The 16,414-nt window shown below is 37.7% G+C and overlaps 1 protein-coding gene across 1 annotated transcript in view; it reads right to left on the bottom strand.

Annotated features, from left to right (window-relative positions):
- Positions 1–16,414, bottom strand: part of pdia5 (protein disulfide isomerase family A, member 5) — a 72,304-nt gene extending 55,890 nt beyond the window's left edge. The window contains exons 1-2 of the mRNA XM_048193538.1: positions 16,266–16,414; positions 4,401–4,527 (exon numbers count right to left, since the gene is read on the bottom strand). Of these exons, the coding sequence (XP_048049495.1) occupies positions 4,401–4,527; positions 16,266–16,370 (232 nt within the window). The 5' untranslated portion in view covers positions 16,371–16,414. The remainder of the gene's footprint in view (positions 1–4,400; positions 4,528–16,265) is intronic.

Raw genomic sequence — 16,414 nt, 5'->3', positions numbered from 1 at the left:
CCTCAAAGAATCCTGAAAATGTATCACAGTTTACATAAAAATATTAAGCAGAACAACTGTTTTTAACAGAAAACACATTTCTTGAGCACCAAAACAGTATATTAGAATTTCTGAAGGGTCATGTGACATTGAAGACTGATTGATGCATTAATAAAATGTTGATATGTATTAAAATAGAATTGTAACAATTTTTTAAATTGTAAAAATTTCACAATATTACCGTTTTACTGTATATTTGATCAAATAAATTGCAGCTTTTGATGCAATGAGCATAAGATGCCTTTCTTTCAAAAACATTAAAATATGTCCATAAAATCAGATTCATCGATAACACTTTACAATAAGGTTTCATTAGTTAACTAAAGTAGTTAACGTGAATTAAGAACGAACAATACTTCTACAGCATTTTACAGCATCTGAATTCATGTTAATTTCAACATTTACTAATCAAAAAAGTCAAAAGTTTGTTAACATTATTTAATGCACTTTTATTAACTATGTGAACAATGAAAAACTGTATTTTTATTAACTAATATCAACAAAGATTAATAAATACTGTAACATGTTTTGTTCATTGTTAGTTCACGTAAGTTGATACATTAACTAATGTTAATTGACGAAACCTTATTGTAAAGTGTTACCAATTTGTTTACATGATTGATATTGAACACAATCAATCAATCTGGTCTAGAAATGTGTATAGAATTACGTATACATTTGCACATCATCATTTCCTTAAAATGTGTGGTGAAGGATTGCGGCTGTCATCAGGACAAGTGCAATAATAACAATGTTTACTTGGTGATAAAAAGGGTAGGCCAAAAATGTTTTGATGAAATATAAATTAATAAATAATGCATTTTTTTAAAAATCCAAAAAAGTGAAATGAATGTTTTACAAGCTTTTCTGCCCATAGTACTCATGTTGATAATGAAAGCATTTAGCCAGCACACCTCAGTACGGAACAACTGCGCACAGTGTGAAAGTACTACGTGTGAAAACACAGTGACAGTTTCACTACACCGCAGATTTACACATTTGTGACAATCTGGGATCTCATACTACACCACTGAACCCGCAATCTGCTTTTCTTCCCATTAATCACATCGCCCAAGGTCAAAGGTACAATAATTGCAAGGTTCTGGCAATCAGTACGTCCCGGCTGTAATCGAATGAACGGAGTTGAAGCCAATACCTTTTTGAATGAGAAATGCCTGTGCACCACCTGATCATCAAAGTGTTCCTATAGTCTAAAGAGACCATCACAGTTAGCAGGATGCATCTAATGGAAATGCTTCACAGGATGAGCAGTGCTAGTCAGCCATCAATCAAACGCAGTGTTCGATACACAATCTTACCCAATGACCTCATGCGCTCGAAATGAGTCGTGAATTATGAAACAAATAAATCTTGCACAGCAAGACCTTGAGAGGCTCTTTCCCTTGCTTTGTGGGTGGGAGATTGTTTATGGACCGTTCATCCATACGGTATTCATATATGGCTCTGTGCCTGCTGGTTCTGCTAATAACAGCCAGGAGTGATGCAAATGAATATGCAGCGTTAGGGGGTGGCTTTTTTTCTAAAGGCTGGTAGAGAGCGATGCAAAACTTAAGTTGAGGGTGCTGAAGTTCTTTATGCTTCTCTGTTCTTTAAGTTCTTCTCTGTCCATGGCCATAAGATTGATATTTTCACAGGTAAAGAGTGTGGTAAGTAGAGAAAACTGTAAAGCTGTACAGAAGGTCAAGTATCTAAAAGGATTGCCACCCATTGTGGCATGACAGGTTTGTTTGCATATAGCGGAACCATAGCTTTCTCAATGAATTTTCCCTTAGGGCATGTATCACATACACTTCTATCAATGCAAGCTTGACTTTATGCATCATGTTTCGAAAAATGTCAGAAGGCAAATCACAATGAACATACATATTCCATTGTCGGGTATAACAAAAGTATCTGCTTCTATAGTGAGTTCTCTTTCAGGTTAAATACTGTCATGGCAGAACGACAATCCTGCTGAGCAAGTTGAAGTCAGCATGTTTATAGCTAACACAGTGTTGGAACAGTAAGGATTTGTTGCTAGTCCAGTTAGGCCAGTAATTATGATTACCTGCTCAGCCAACCACTGACCCCACCACATAAAAAAAGCATCACATTTTTATTGTTAGCCATGTACACAACCATTTAACAGCTTGGGGTTGGTAAGTTTTTGTTTTTGAAAGAAGTCTCTTATATCACCAAGGCTGCATTAAAAATGTATATCAAAATACATTAAAAACAGAAATATTGTGAAATATTATTACACTTTAAAAGGTGCCATCGAACGTTTTTTTTTTTTTACAAGATGTAATATAAGTCTAAGGTGTCCCCTGAATGTGTCTGTGAAGTTTCAGCTCAAAATACCCCATAGATTTTTTTTAAATAATTTTTTTTAACTGCCTATTTTGGGGCATAATTAGAAATGCGCCGATTCATGGTGCGGCCCCTTTAATTGCTCGCGCTCTCCGCCCCCCCAGAGCTCTCGACTCTATCATTGCATAAACAAAGTTCACACAGCTAATATAACCCTCAAAATGGATCTTTACAAAGTGTTTGTCATGCAACATGTCTAATCGCGTAACACAATTTACAAATATCACTAAAAATATCATGATATCATGGATCATGTCAGTTATTATTGCTCCATCTGCCATTTTTCGCTATTGTCCTTGCTTGCTTACCTAGTCTGATGATTCAGCTCTGCACAGATCCAGACGTTAATACTGGCTGCCCTTGTGTAATGCCTTTCATAATGCCTTGAACATGGGCTGGCATATGCAAATATTGGGGGCGTACACCCCGACTGTTACGTAACAGTCGGTGTTATGTTGAGATTTGCCTGTTCTTCTGAGGTCTTTTAAACAAATGAGATTTATATAAGGAGGAGGAAACAATGGAGTTTGAGACTCACTGTATGTCATTTCCATGTACTGAACTATGCCGAGGTAAATTCAATTTTCAATTCGATGGCACCTTTAAAATAACTTTTTTCTATTTTAATTTATTTTAAAATGTAAATTATTCCTGTGATGGTAAAGCTGATTTTCAGCAGCCATTACTCCAGTCTTCAGTGTCACATGTTCAAAAGTTCACAGTTCAAAAGAACGGCATTTATTCTTTTGCAACATTATAAATGTATATTTTTTTTCTAGTGTATTTCCAAGAATATTGCTTATATTTCGATTGTATTAAATCATTTAAGTTTTAATTAAAGTTTTAAAGTTTATTTAAAGTTTTATTTAAATCATTAAAGTTCTTAACTTTTATCTCTTTCAAAAAATACTAAAATATTTCATTCCTTTGCGAAAAGAAAATTTACAAAAAAACTATAATGCAACTCCATAAATTCATAAACACACTTTTACTGAAAAAAACAAACAAACAAACCAACAAACAAACCCAATATGATATAAAAAATTAAGAAAAAAAAAAAAAAGAAAAAAATCCATATTTAAGAAAGTGTAGTTATTTTACTACAAGTTATGAAGTAAAATATCTTGCTTCCGCCAGACCGCCTTCCATATTCAACTTAGGAAGAAAGCGTAACTGGCTTCCCGTCAGTTAAGCTTTTTCCATAAGTTGAATAGGGAAGGCGTAAGCTTTTTGAACTGCAAGAGTTTTCATTTTCTTCGCAAGTAGAATACGGAAGGCTGTCTGGTGGAAGCTAGATATTTTACTTCATAACTTGTTCAATATTGATTTTTTTTATTTATTTTTTTTTATTTTTATTTTTACACAAAAGCATCGCTTCACTTCAAAGGACTTTATTAACCCAGCCGGAGGTGTATGAAGTATGTTTATTAGGGCTGCACGATTAATCGCATGCTATTCTCACGCGCATTTCGTCAGTAAAGCCGGTTCCCTGATTACCGCTAAATCGCCATCACCTGTTTTTAAACGGAGCGCCTTTTAATAGACGGAGCCGTAGTTCACGGACAAGCCACGCAATATCGCGTTCATTATCGCAGGCGATTCATCTGCGATATGAACGCGATATTGCGTGGCTTTTCAGTGACCTACGGCTCTGTCTATTAAATGCCGCTTCATTTGAAAGCAGGTGATGGCGATTTAGCGGTAATCAGGGAACCGGCTTTACTGAATGCGCGTGAGAATAGCATGCAATTAATCGCGCAGCCCTAATGTTTATAATGGATGTATGTGGATGGATTTATTAATATATGTCCGATTGTGTTCATCAGAAAGAAGAAAGTCATATACACCTAGGATGGCTTGAGGGTCAGTAAAGCTCTGGGTAATTTTCATTTGAAAATGAACTAATCCTTTAAGATATCTTGGCATCTTTGCCTGCAAGCTGTAATTTGTAAGCTTATTGCACTTGAAATACAGTTTTGAGATAGACTGACCTGACTTGGTGTATAAAACAAGAACATTAGTTCTGGTCCTTAGAAGTTTCTTGAAATCCTTGTGGTCATTGACTCTCTCTATGAGTGGCGACACCTTCGCTGCCTGCAGGGCGGATGACACTGCAACCTGAGGTGGTGAGACAGACAGAGATCAACATTTTTTACCATCAAGGCCAAACACCTGGAGGTTCAAAACAACATCCCAAACCGCATGCCAATAGAATTGTGGCATTTCTGTGAAATCATGACAGTGTGTCAAACTGAGAAGAAATGACAACGGCCATTACAAACATGAGCCAACAAACCACAAAAGTAGTTACATCACATCAATATACCTCTCTACTGAAAAGCAACTGGAAAGCAGCTTAACAAAGTCAAGAACTTGGTCACAAACAATAAATTCACTACAAAAATTCTAAAACAAGCCCTTGAAAGACCTTATTTCTCCCTGAAATAGCTCCCGAAATTGTGCTCTGATGTGAGACGTATGCGTTGCCCTGTGGTGGCAGATCATGCTCTCTCTCCAACACTCTCCATCAGTCTTCCCAGCAAAAGCATGTGATTCTGAGTTCGGATGGAGCTGAGCTGATAAAGCGACAACAGATAAAGGTGCTGTCATCTAAAGAAGAGGAAAATGACAAGATCGGACAGGCCATGTCACAAACAAAGACAGTGTCCCAACCTATCATACGTCCTTATCTTCCCATGCCACATGCTTGAAGGAAAAAGACACTACCACAATGAGTAGAAATTAATGCTCAGCCGTTAGTGGACCAGACAGATCAAATGTTATTTACAAAATGACATGCTGAAAGAAAACTCATTTGGTCTGTTGGGATGTCATCCGATAGCTTATCGACACCATTTGAGACTCTCTGCAGAGTTTACACATCCTAGACATTGAAGAGAAACCTACAAAGAAAAGTAAAGATAGTAATTCACAAGTTAGACTTTTAAAAACATCTTTGTAGAGCCACTCCTCATGGCAGTAAGTACAGAATTCCCATGTGTGACATCGTCAAGCCTAGATAAGTGGTTTTATCATAAGAAACCAAATTTACCTTGATCTTCTTCTGAGATAAGAGCTTGATGTACTAAGAACTTCATTTAATATGTAAAAGGTGTATGTATTAAAGGTGCATCAATAAAAACTAGGCAATTCTAAGGATGGAAAACTTAAACTACGAACAACAACAACAACAAAAACTAACAAACAGTGTAAGAGGGAAAAAAAATTATGCAGAACAATGTATTCTCCTTCCTCTCCCAATAAAAAGGGCAAAACAACTTTACATAATACAACTCAAAAAACAAACAAAAAAAACAACAGACAGTAGCTGTACAAGTCTGCAAAGACTGATCAGCATCATCATTGGAGCGTCACATGGAAGGGTTGGTGAGAAACACACGTGCCTCAGACACTGACTACCTACATCTTTCTACATGAAAAACCAAGACAAGTATATGCTCCCTCATTAAAAATCACAACTCGCATTCTCCACACGAGAGAGAATGGCCAGTGACCTGACTGAATTCATCACTGCACACTCTGTTGAGCAACACCATTACATCTGGACAAATGTTAAATAAACAAAAAGCCACTGTTTAGCATTATCATATCCCAGGTCTTAACTGAAAACCTCATGCAAGCAGGGTAAATTAAAGGTAAAGAAGGTAATTTTCTGGACCACTAGCGGCACCAAATGGAATTGTAATATGTTTGAGCAGCCTGATTGTCCCAGACGCAGGGCCGGCACCAAGAAGGGGCATTCAAGCTAAGTCATGAGTTTGGCCTAGGACTACCTGTTTGTTTGGATAATGGCAAACCCTTTATCTTCACAATTCCATTTAGTGCCACCAGTGTTAATTAAATTAAATACTTCACCTTTAACACTTGCTTGGGCCCAAATGAGAGTAAAACTGGCTTTAGCATGTAAATAAATAAAACTTGAGTTCTGAATTAAGAACAATAGTATGACCCTTGTTGACAATAGTGGCAAGTCAAATTGCGAGTCTTTACCACCTTTTTTTTCTTTAAAACTTAATGTGGCAACACATGTGGAATATTCCACTAAAGGGATAGTTCACCTAAAAATAAAAAAACCCAATAATTTACTCACCCTCAAGCCATCCTAGGTGTATATGACTTTCTTCTTTAGCCAAACACAATCAGAGTTATATTAAAGGTGCCCTAGAACTGAAAATTGAATTTACCTCGGCATAGTTAAATAATTAGAGTTCTGTACATGGAAATGACATACAGTGAGTCTCAAACACCATCGTTTCCTCCTTCTTATGTAAATTTGCAAAAGACCTCTGAAGAACAGGCGAATCTCAACATAACACCGACTGTGACGCAACAGTCGGGATCATTAATATGTACGCCCCCAAATTTTGCATATGCCAGCCCATGTTCAAGGCATTAGACAAGGCAGTATTAACGTCTGGATCTGTGCACAGCCAAATCAACAGACTTTATGCAGGTAAGCAAGCAAGGACAACAGCGAAAAATGGCAGATGGAGCAATAATAACTGACATGATCCATGATATCATGATATTTTTAGTGATATTTGTAAATTGTTTTTCTAAATGTTTTGTTAGCATGTTGCTAATGTACTGTTAAATGTGGTTAAAGTTACCATTGTTTCTTACTGTATTCACGGAGACAAGAGACGTCGCTATTTTCATTTTTAAACACTTGCAGTCTGTATAATTCATTAAACACAGCTTCATTCTTTATAAATCTCTCCAACAGTGTGTAATGTTAGCTTTAGCCACGGAGCATAGCCTCAAACTCATTCAGAATCAAATGTAAACATCCAAATAAATACTATACTTACATGATCCGATATGCTGCATGACGAACACTTTGTAAAGATCCATTTTGAGGGTTATATTAGCTGTGTGAACTTTGTTTATGCAATGTATTATAGAGCTGCGAGCTTGGGGGCGGGGAGCACGAGCATTTAAAGGGGACGCGCGCTGAATCTGCCCCAAAATAGGCAGTTAAAAAACTGAAATATCACATGGTCCCAAGTATTCAGACCCTTTGCTGTGACACTCATATATTTAACTCAGGTGCTGCCCATTTCTTCTGATCATCCTTGAGATGGTTCTACACCTTTTGAGTCCAGCTGTGTTTGATTATACTGATTGGACTTGATTAGGAAAGCCACACACCTGTCTATATAAGACCTTACAGCTCACAGTGCATGTCAGAGCAAATGAGAATCATGAGGTCAAAGGAACTGCCTGAAGAGCTCAGAGACAGAATTGTGGCAAGGCACAGATCTGGCCAAGGTTACAAAAAAATGTCTGCTGCACTTAAGGTTCCTAAGAGCACAGTGGCCTCCATAATCCTTAAATGGAAGACGTTTGGGACGACCAGAACCCTTCCTAGAGCTGGCCGTCCGGCCAAACTGAGCTATCGGGGGAGAAGAGCCTTGGTGAGAGAGGTAAAGAAGAACCCAAAGATCACTGTGGCTGAGCTCCAGAGATGCAGTCGGGAGATGGGAGAAAGTTGTAGAAAGTCAACCATCATTGCAGCCCTCCACCAGTCGGGGCTTTATGGCAGGAGTGGCCCGACGGAAGCCTCTCCTCAGTGCAAGACACATGAAAGCCTGCATGGAGTTTGCCAAGATGGTGAGAAATAAGATTCTCTGGTCTGATGAGACCAAGATATAACTTTTTGGCCTTAATTCTAAGCAGTATGTGTGGAGAAAACCAGGCACTGCTCATCACCTGTCCAATACAGTCCCAACAGTGAAGCATGGTGGTGGCAGCATCATGCTGTGGGGGTGTTTTTCAGCTGCAGGGACAGGACGACTGGTTGCAATCGAGGGAAAGATGAATGCGGCCAAGTACAGGGATATCCTGGACGAAAACCTTCTCCAGAGTGCTCAGGACCTCAGACTGGGCCGAAGGTTTACCTTCCAACAAGACAATGACCCTTAGCACACAAGCTAAAATAACGAAGGAGTGGCTTCACAACAACTCCTTGACTGTTCTTGAATGGCCCAGCCAGAGCCCCGACTTAAACCCAATTGAGCACCTCTGGAGAGACCTAAAAATGGCTGTCCACCAACGTTTACCATCCAACTTGACAGAACTGGAGTGGATCTGCAAGGAGGAATGGCAGAGGATCCCCAAATCCAGGTGTGAAAAACTTGTTGCATCTTTTCCAAAAAGACTCATGGCTGTATTAGATCAAAAGGGTGCTTCTACTAAATACTGAGCAAAGGGTCTGAATACTTAGGACCATGTGATATTTCAGTTTTTCTTTTTTTATAAATCTGCAAAAATGGCAATAATTCTGTGTTTTTCTGTCAATATGGGGTGCTGTGTGTACATTAATGAGGAAAAAAATGAACTTAAATGATTTTAGCAAATGGCTGCAATATAACAAAGAGTGAAAAATTTAAGGGGGTCTGAATACTTTCCGTACCCACTGTATATCTTGTGAAAAAGCATTCTATGGCACCTTTAAAAATATCCTGACTCATCCAAGCTTTATAATGGGAGTGATTGGAGAATGAGTTTTGCGGAAGTTAACGCTTTTAGGACGTATGTCGAATGCATATGGCTGTCGCACCGGAAGCTCGTTATTTTACTTTATAAAGTTTTAAATATGGATATTTGTCTTACACAAAGACATCATTTTGCTTCAGAAGGCCTTTATTAACCCCCCGGAGCCGCATGGAGTATGTTTTATGATCGATGGATGCACTTTTCGGACTTCAAAAACTCATCCTCCAATCACTCCCATTATAAAGCGTCGAAGAGCCAGGATATTTTTAATAACTCTGTTTGGCTAAAAGAAGAAAGTCATATAAACCTAGGATGGCTTGAGGGTGAGTAAATTATGGAGTAATTTTCATTTTTGGGTGAACTATCCCTTTAGGCCAGTGGTTCTCAAACCTGTCCTGGGGACCCCCCACCACTGCATATTTTGCATGTCACGCTCATCTAACACACCTGATTCAAGTCATCAGCTAATTAGTAGAGACTGCAAGAGTTGAATTGGGTGTGTTAGATGAGGGAGACATGCAAAATGTGCAGTGGTGGGGGGTACCCAGGACAGGTTTGAGAACCACTGCTTTAGGCCATCAAAAATCAAATGTAAGGAATGAAATAACTATGCGTCTTCACTCTTTTGTGACAGGAGCCAGGATACCAAGACTGCAAAAAAAATGTAATGGAAAAAAAATTCCTTTGTCATAGAAAATATTTATATTAATAAATAACAATTAATAAACAATAGTTATTAATAATAAATAAAAATATATACATTAATTATTCATTCATTTTATATTAATAACAATAATGCAAAATACAGTTTCATGGTGGGTAAGAATTTGTTATTATGGTATTATGTATTAAATATTTATGGCCATTAATTTCTCAATTCACCTGTCACTGGTAAGTAAAAAGTTTATTCTCTCTAGATTAAAGACAAAGGGACAAGGATCAGAGACAGCATTCTCTTCCTTTCATTCAGTGGCGAACATTTCATTTACTCTGTATGAGCAAATGGGATCCAGAGGAGTGGACAACCTGTGCCAACAGGGTGACATCCCAGCGGCCCCAGCGCCTTGGGAGCCAGCGAGAGTGTGAAGATTATAGTCAGGGCTAATTAAAGTACTGCAAAGCTGAGGGACCTGAGAAATCACACCTTCTCTGACTTCAGCCGTGCTGACAGGGAGAGCAGACATGGTGATGCATCATGAAGCAATGTCAGAGCTACTCGCTGATGTATTTGAAAGGACCAGCTTACTTTCAGCAAGTCACTCAAGTCCCACATTAACTTTGAATGGGTCATCATGAAAGATTTTTCAAAAAGACTAAGCTGAAATGGCTTGTTCTGAACTATTGCACCTCCTGACATGAGGTAGATGAATATGACCACTCTCATTTACTCGTCAACAATGCCTTTTTATACATATTGGTCTTTTTGGTATTATTTCTGAACACAAAATATGAATCAATAACAGTAAAATAAGTGTAAATTCAGTCCAAATGTGTGCTGTTCCTGGCTTTGTGTAGCACCTACAGCTCTGCATATCCTTACAAAGGATTTAGGAAAGAGTGACTTTAAACAAAGTCACCATATCATTTCAGTCTGATCACATTTCAGCACAGATTCGTTTGCGAACGATAATGTAATTCATGCTTTGCGAAGAGCCTGTTGATGATGAACAAAGCAATGCAAACTATATTGAACCAGACGCTCTCCGATAGATAAATAAATGCAGCAAAATGCAATCATTTGGAAGTGTTATCATTGAAGACTTAAAGGCATGTAAGCAAAAAGAATTATACAGAATTATACATTTAAGGGCCGGGGAGAGGTTGAAAAATGAATAAAAATAAACCAAATTATGACTATTTTCTGTAATAAACCTTGACTAACATTATAGTTGGAAATGATAGAAGTATGATTATATGATTGTTCCTGATAACATTTAAAACTAGAGATGCACCGATTGATCGGCCAGGGATCGGAATCGGCCGATTTTCCTCATGATCGGCCCGGATCGGTGATCGGCTGATCAGTCTCACTTCTTACCGATTCAGAGCCGATCTTTTTTGTTACCAGCGGCACAGGCAATAACGTCAAATGCGCGTTCTCGTTCTCTTCTCTGTCACGGTGAAGTGACACACACCCGTGTGACACACACACGCCTCCTCTCTCTCACTCGACTCATTCGCTCCAGTTAAATAGTTCTTACTGCGCATAAATTTTAGTCATTCCCGCAGGTTTCGCACTCACACCGAAATCGCACACACCACTGATCTATATTAGTGAAGCGAACAAGCCACGCTCAGTCTCAAACAGAGACAAGTCAAACAGAGTCACAAGTACCAAAACGAGTAGCATAATGCGCTTAAACTGTCAAATACATACAAAAGTATGTCAAAACCAGCGGCACGGGCAATCTTGGTGAGTATACAGATAAACACAGTCAGTTTTGAATCGTTAAATAGCTAAGAAAGTGAACCCATGTTCTGTGTAACAATATTGGGTCCGTTGAACACCGTTCATAAACTCTTAAAGGGACAGCAGTCCAATATTCCTGCTGCTGTCTGTCATGTTAATCAAAGAACAAAAATCAAAGAAAATCAATTTCAGCTCTTGACTGAATACGTTTTATAACTTTAATGGTAAGAATTGATCTGTATTAATATTTACAATAAAGACTACAGAAATTAAGGTAACCAATGTAAAATAACACTGAATGTGTCTTTTTACATTTGATTACTTTAATTTCTGTAGTATTTCTTACCTGAATAGAAACCCAGTTAACCCAAAAAACTTTCATAGCTCTCTTTATTCTATTGCATTTATTTGAGCTGTTTATATTTTATTACTGACCTTTACTTGTTTTTTTTTAATGAAAATAAAACTTTGCATTGAAGAAAAGTAGATTTTTGTTTGTAAATGTTGTCAATTATAGTTCTTAGAAAGAAAATCGGAATCGGCAAAAATCGGTATCGGCTGATCTCACTAACAAAAAAACGGAAATCGAAATCGGACAAGAAAATTGCAATCGGTGCATCTCTATTTAAAACATTTTTAAAGATATCTCTACAGGATTTGCACTGCTAAAAATGACACTAATGGTAAAAGAACAGGACAGAATCCAAAGACATTGATTTTTTCTCAAACGACCCATCTTTAAACCTGAAAATGTACAGTTTCAGCACAGAGACAACTGCAGCATTCAACTCATTCAGAGACAAAAGAGTTAGTGTTCTATGTCTAGTCACATCAGGTTTCCATCCCTATTTAGTGCACCACCTATTCTTCAAACACTCTGTCCAAACCTGACAGTCGACCAATAGAACGGGCCCATTACTGTCTGGCAATCATCATGTCCTGTACCTGTTACAAAGACTTTCATTTGGCTTTCCCTGAGCAGTGGTGTTCGATGTGGGCATTATCTTAACAACACCAGTTTTTGCACAAAACTGTGACTGTTAAAATCATCCACTGAACAGCTTTGATAGACAGGCCCGATCGCTTCCTGTCGATCAATGCGAAGTGAACAGAACAAGTTGGGGGGGGAAAAATGCATGCTTTGTGCTACTACTTTTTCTGAAGAGCAGCTCTGGCTCAAGAGAATGAAGGGAACATGCAGGGAAGGAATGGGGTGAATGATCTTTCTGCCTATTCCTAGCTGAATCTCTATGTTGCCGCTTTTCAAGGAACTCCTTATGGACTTTTCAACTCAACAGGGATGGTCTGCAAATCATTAACTGGGGAATAAACAATTCTTCGACAGAGAGATATGACATAGATTTCAGCAGCATGCAGAAGAATTAAATTCTTACAATAGAAACATGGTTTTCTATTTCTTTCAAAACCAATCTCTTCTTTAACTCCAACCCATTCAGAAATTTTAAAAGAAGAAACTGTGTGTGTTTTCCAAGTAAAATCTAAAAACTCCAAAGTGCTAAATGCAGATAAAGTAAAACACAACTGGCAAGGCTAATAGTAGTGTATAACAGAACATCAAACTCAATGAAAATATCATATCACCCATGTTTGCACGGTCAGACCATTTGAAACCTGCAGGGGTTCTTTTCTCTTCATATTTTATGCATTGATCAAGGTTATTAAAACCTGAAGGATTCAACAAATATGAAAAGTATTGATCGCACATATGCACTGTAAAACCCAATAAGTTCAGAATACTCAAAACATTTGAGGAAACTTATTACCTCAAAACATTTAAGTAAACTAACTCATTTTTTTAAAGTTGGTAGAACTTATAATTTTTGTGACAAGTGGGGCGGGGCTGAGAGCCATGGAAGCGGATCAAGGCCGATGTGGTGCACAGGTGTCTCTCACTGACAATCCCGTCACCAGCATCCCTTTCCCAACTCATCGTAATGTTAATTACATACAGTTAATTTACATAAACATCACATTCAGATCTTGGTTAAATGTTACATAGCAAATAACACATGCTATTATAACTATCAGAGAGTCATTACATACTTGCATATATGTAATCAAACAACATATGTGGTCTTAAATGTTTTGCAGCTCATCCTCAACATAACCACAGGCTCTACTCTTCACCACAGTGGTAACCCTACAAAACTAACATAACAGAACCCCCCTGAATCCCAACATAACACAACATTAAACATTAACTTATATCTCCATATGTTAATCTTGTGAAAAACAAAAAATAACACTTAATTTCAACAGTTTTTAATGGTCTGATGCAAAGCATGCTAATTAGAAATCTGCTGCAGCTCAACTCAATCATATTAAGTTCAGCTTACTACAAAGAAATTTTTGAGTTCATGCAACTTTTTTCTATTAAGTACAATGAACTTTCATTATTATTTGAGTGAAACAAACTCATTTAATTGAATTAATTTCACTGTTCGGTTTTACAGTGTGGCTTCAGAGTACTATAGCGATCAGGTTACTTTATGCCCTACAGCTTAACCTTACAAATCACCATCAACTTCACTTGCAAACCATAAGCTTAGACATTCTACCTTCTAACATCAACTATAGTAGTTTAAAGAAGAAAGAAAATAAATAATATGTGGGTAAGTCAGCGATGATAAAACTCTGGTGATAAAACTGATCAAATTTGGTGGCTATTCCTATTCCTTTAACAGTAGATCATTAATAAATAATAAAAAAAGAAAAATCACACAAAACGTTTGGAGGCATTTTTGCAAGGTTCTACTATATAGCACACTATACAATTCCTCAGTGATCTAATTATGTCCACTATATTATCTTTGACTGTGGTTTATGGATGCTTTCGCTCCTGCTATTAATCTTCCACTCAAGGACACCAGAGTTTCAGCAGCAGACCTTGCTGACATGTTTTGCACAGTATGAGAAACACTTAAACAAAAAATGATCTGTCATACATCAACGCAAAAACATCTTGCTTAATCAGCAGTGGAAGCTGTCATCTACCATGCACTGCGCAAGGGACATCATCACAAATCTGCTTAATAAATAGAAGCTCATTTTCACATTTAAGGTCTCACTGATTCAGCACAAACCGTACCGCTCCTCAAACATGCTTCTTCCTGCTGAGCCAAACAACACGGGGGGCTTCGCCTCTGTAAAGCTGATCTAGATAATTCATAAACAGAAGGAAATGACTCCACAACTGAAACAGCCAATCTATGAGTCAAACGTTCTCACACAATGAGTTGCAATAGCTTACTGTACTAGGTGCACAACACAGCTAGTCGTTTCCATACACAGCATTCTGCTGGACTAAGAAATGTGGAATGGGGAAGAGAGGGGGTTGTGGGGTGCCTGTAATCAAGATTAAGAGATTTTATAAATTGCTCTGACAAGCAGGAGGGCTGGAGAGAAGCACAGACAACAGAAAGAGGTTTCTCTTCCCCCACCTAACCACCACTAAGTTCCAACAGTTCAGGAGGGTACCTTTGTTTGTGGTGGCAGGCACAAAACAGGATGTGAAACAGGAAAGCTCCTGCGTAATGAGAGTTGACTGACGTGGCCGAGCAATGCGTTGAGGACACGGCCCACATTGATTCACAAATCAGTTGTGAAACAGGGTTGATGCACTTTAAACTGAAGCAAATGTGGGTTAATTAGCTCTAAACATTACAAGCTCACTTCTGTCATGTTCATTAAGAACAGAACAAGGAAGACATCAAGGTTAAATAACATTGCTACGGTAAATATAAAACGCCCTAAGACAAACTGTAAGATAAATTTAAAATAAAATCATAATAGAGAAGTAGAAACATCAGTTGGTTCCTCCATGGTTTCATATGTTGTTATATCATGGGAACCTGTCAAATACTAGTCCGTGATATATATTTTGTAAAAGCGCATCCCATCTTTGTATTCTTGCTGGCTTCAAACATCATTTGAAAAACGCTCTATAGTTTTGATCTAATGATTTTAGAAGTGTTAAGCGCTATAGTTATTAATTAATGTAACCATCAGGTTAAAAATACAAAAATTATTTCCTTGCACCTTGAATACACAACTATTTTTTAATAAAGTTTTTTTTTTTTTTTTTTGGGGGATACATGGGATGGATATCAACAAGTTTCCTTCACTGGTCATAAAACGAGCCATTTCATAAAAAGACATAAAAGTTAAAAACTAAATGACAAAGCCATGGGGGGTCTAAAGGGGTCCTCTATGTTTCACTTTGATTGACTTTTTCAAATATTAACAATATTTATCTTTTTAATAAAAATGCTTCACTTCTTGTAGTTTTTGATAAATAAAAAATAAAACCTCTTTTAAGAAGGCAATTTTCAGTTAGACCACCAAGTTCTTAAAAATATCAAAATGGCTTTTAATTGAATACTTTTTCATCATATAACAAGTGCATAGTATGCATAAATTGTAGGCTATGTATTCTTGTAGGCTATGTACTTTTTAATAACAGATCTGGACAAAAATAACATGCATCCATCACACTATTGACCTAAAAAGGACCTCAAAAATTAATTCAAAAACGCCCCTAACATGACACATTATAATTCATATTAAAGCAATATGCATAAGTAAAATAATAAGTGAAATGCTCGCTTAATAAAAGAATTAGTGAATCCGATTTGACATTAGAGAGTTGCATGAGAACATGCATGTGAAGCACACAGTTGCAGGTGTATAAGCACCAAAAACAAGACCCGAGAACTGATGAATGAGACGGATTGATCTTGAGTCTCTCTCTTCTGCTGTCAACTTTGAGCTACTGCTGCAAGAGGGGCAGAAGATCTTTCCCTTTTCCTATCGCTTTCGTCTTACGTCAGATACAAAACATCTGTCCGATATGCGCATTTCACATTATTGATCTTACCGATCCATTAAATTCTTTAAAAAGACTCACCAATGACAAGAATAGGAACATTTCGATCAGTCTCCAACGTCTCCCGTATCGGTTCCAAGAAGCCATGATGCCGCTGCCACGTCTGGCTACGCAAGCGCAATCCATATTCCTCCAGATCCCTGGAGAACGCAGTGCTTCTTAGGAAATGT

This window comes from Megalobrama amblycephala, linkage group LG6 (genome assembly GCF_018812025.1).
Source record: "Megalobrama amblycephala isolate DHTTF-2021 linkage group LG6, ASM1881202v1, whole genome shotgun sequence".
Lineage (NCBI taxonomy): Eukaryota > Metazoa > Chordata > Actinopteri > Cypriniformes > Xenocyprididae > Megalobrama > Megalobrama amblycephala.
This window is presented reverse-complemented; position numbering and strand designations above follow the sequence as displayed.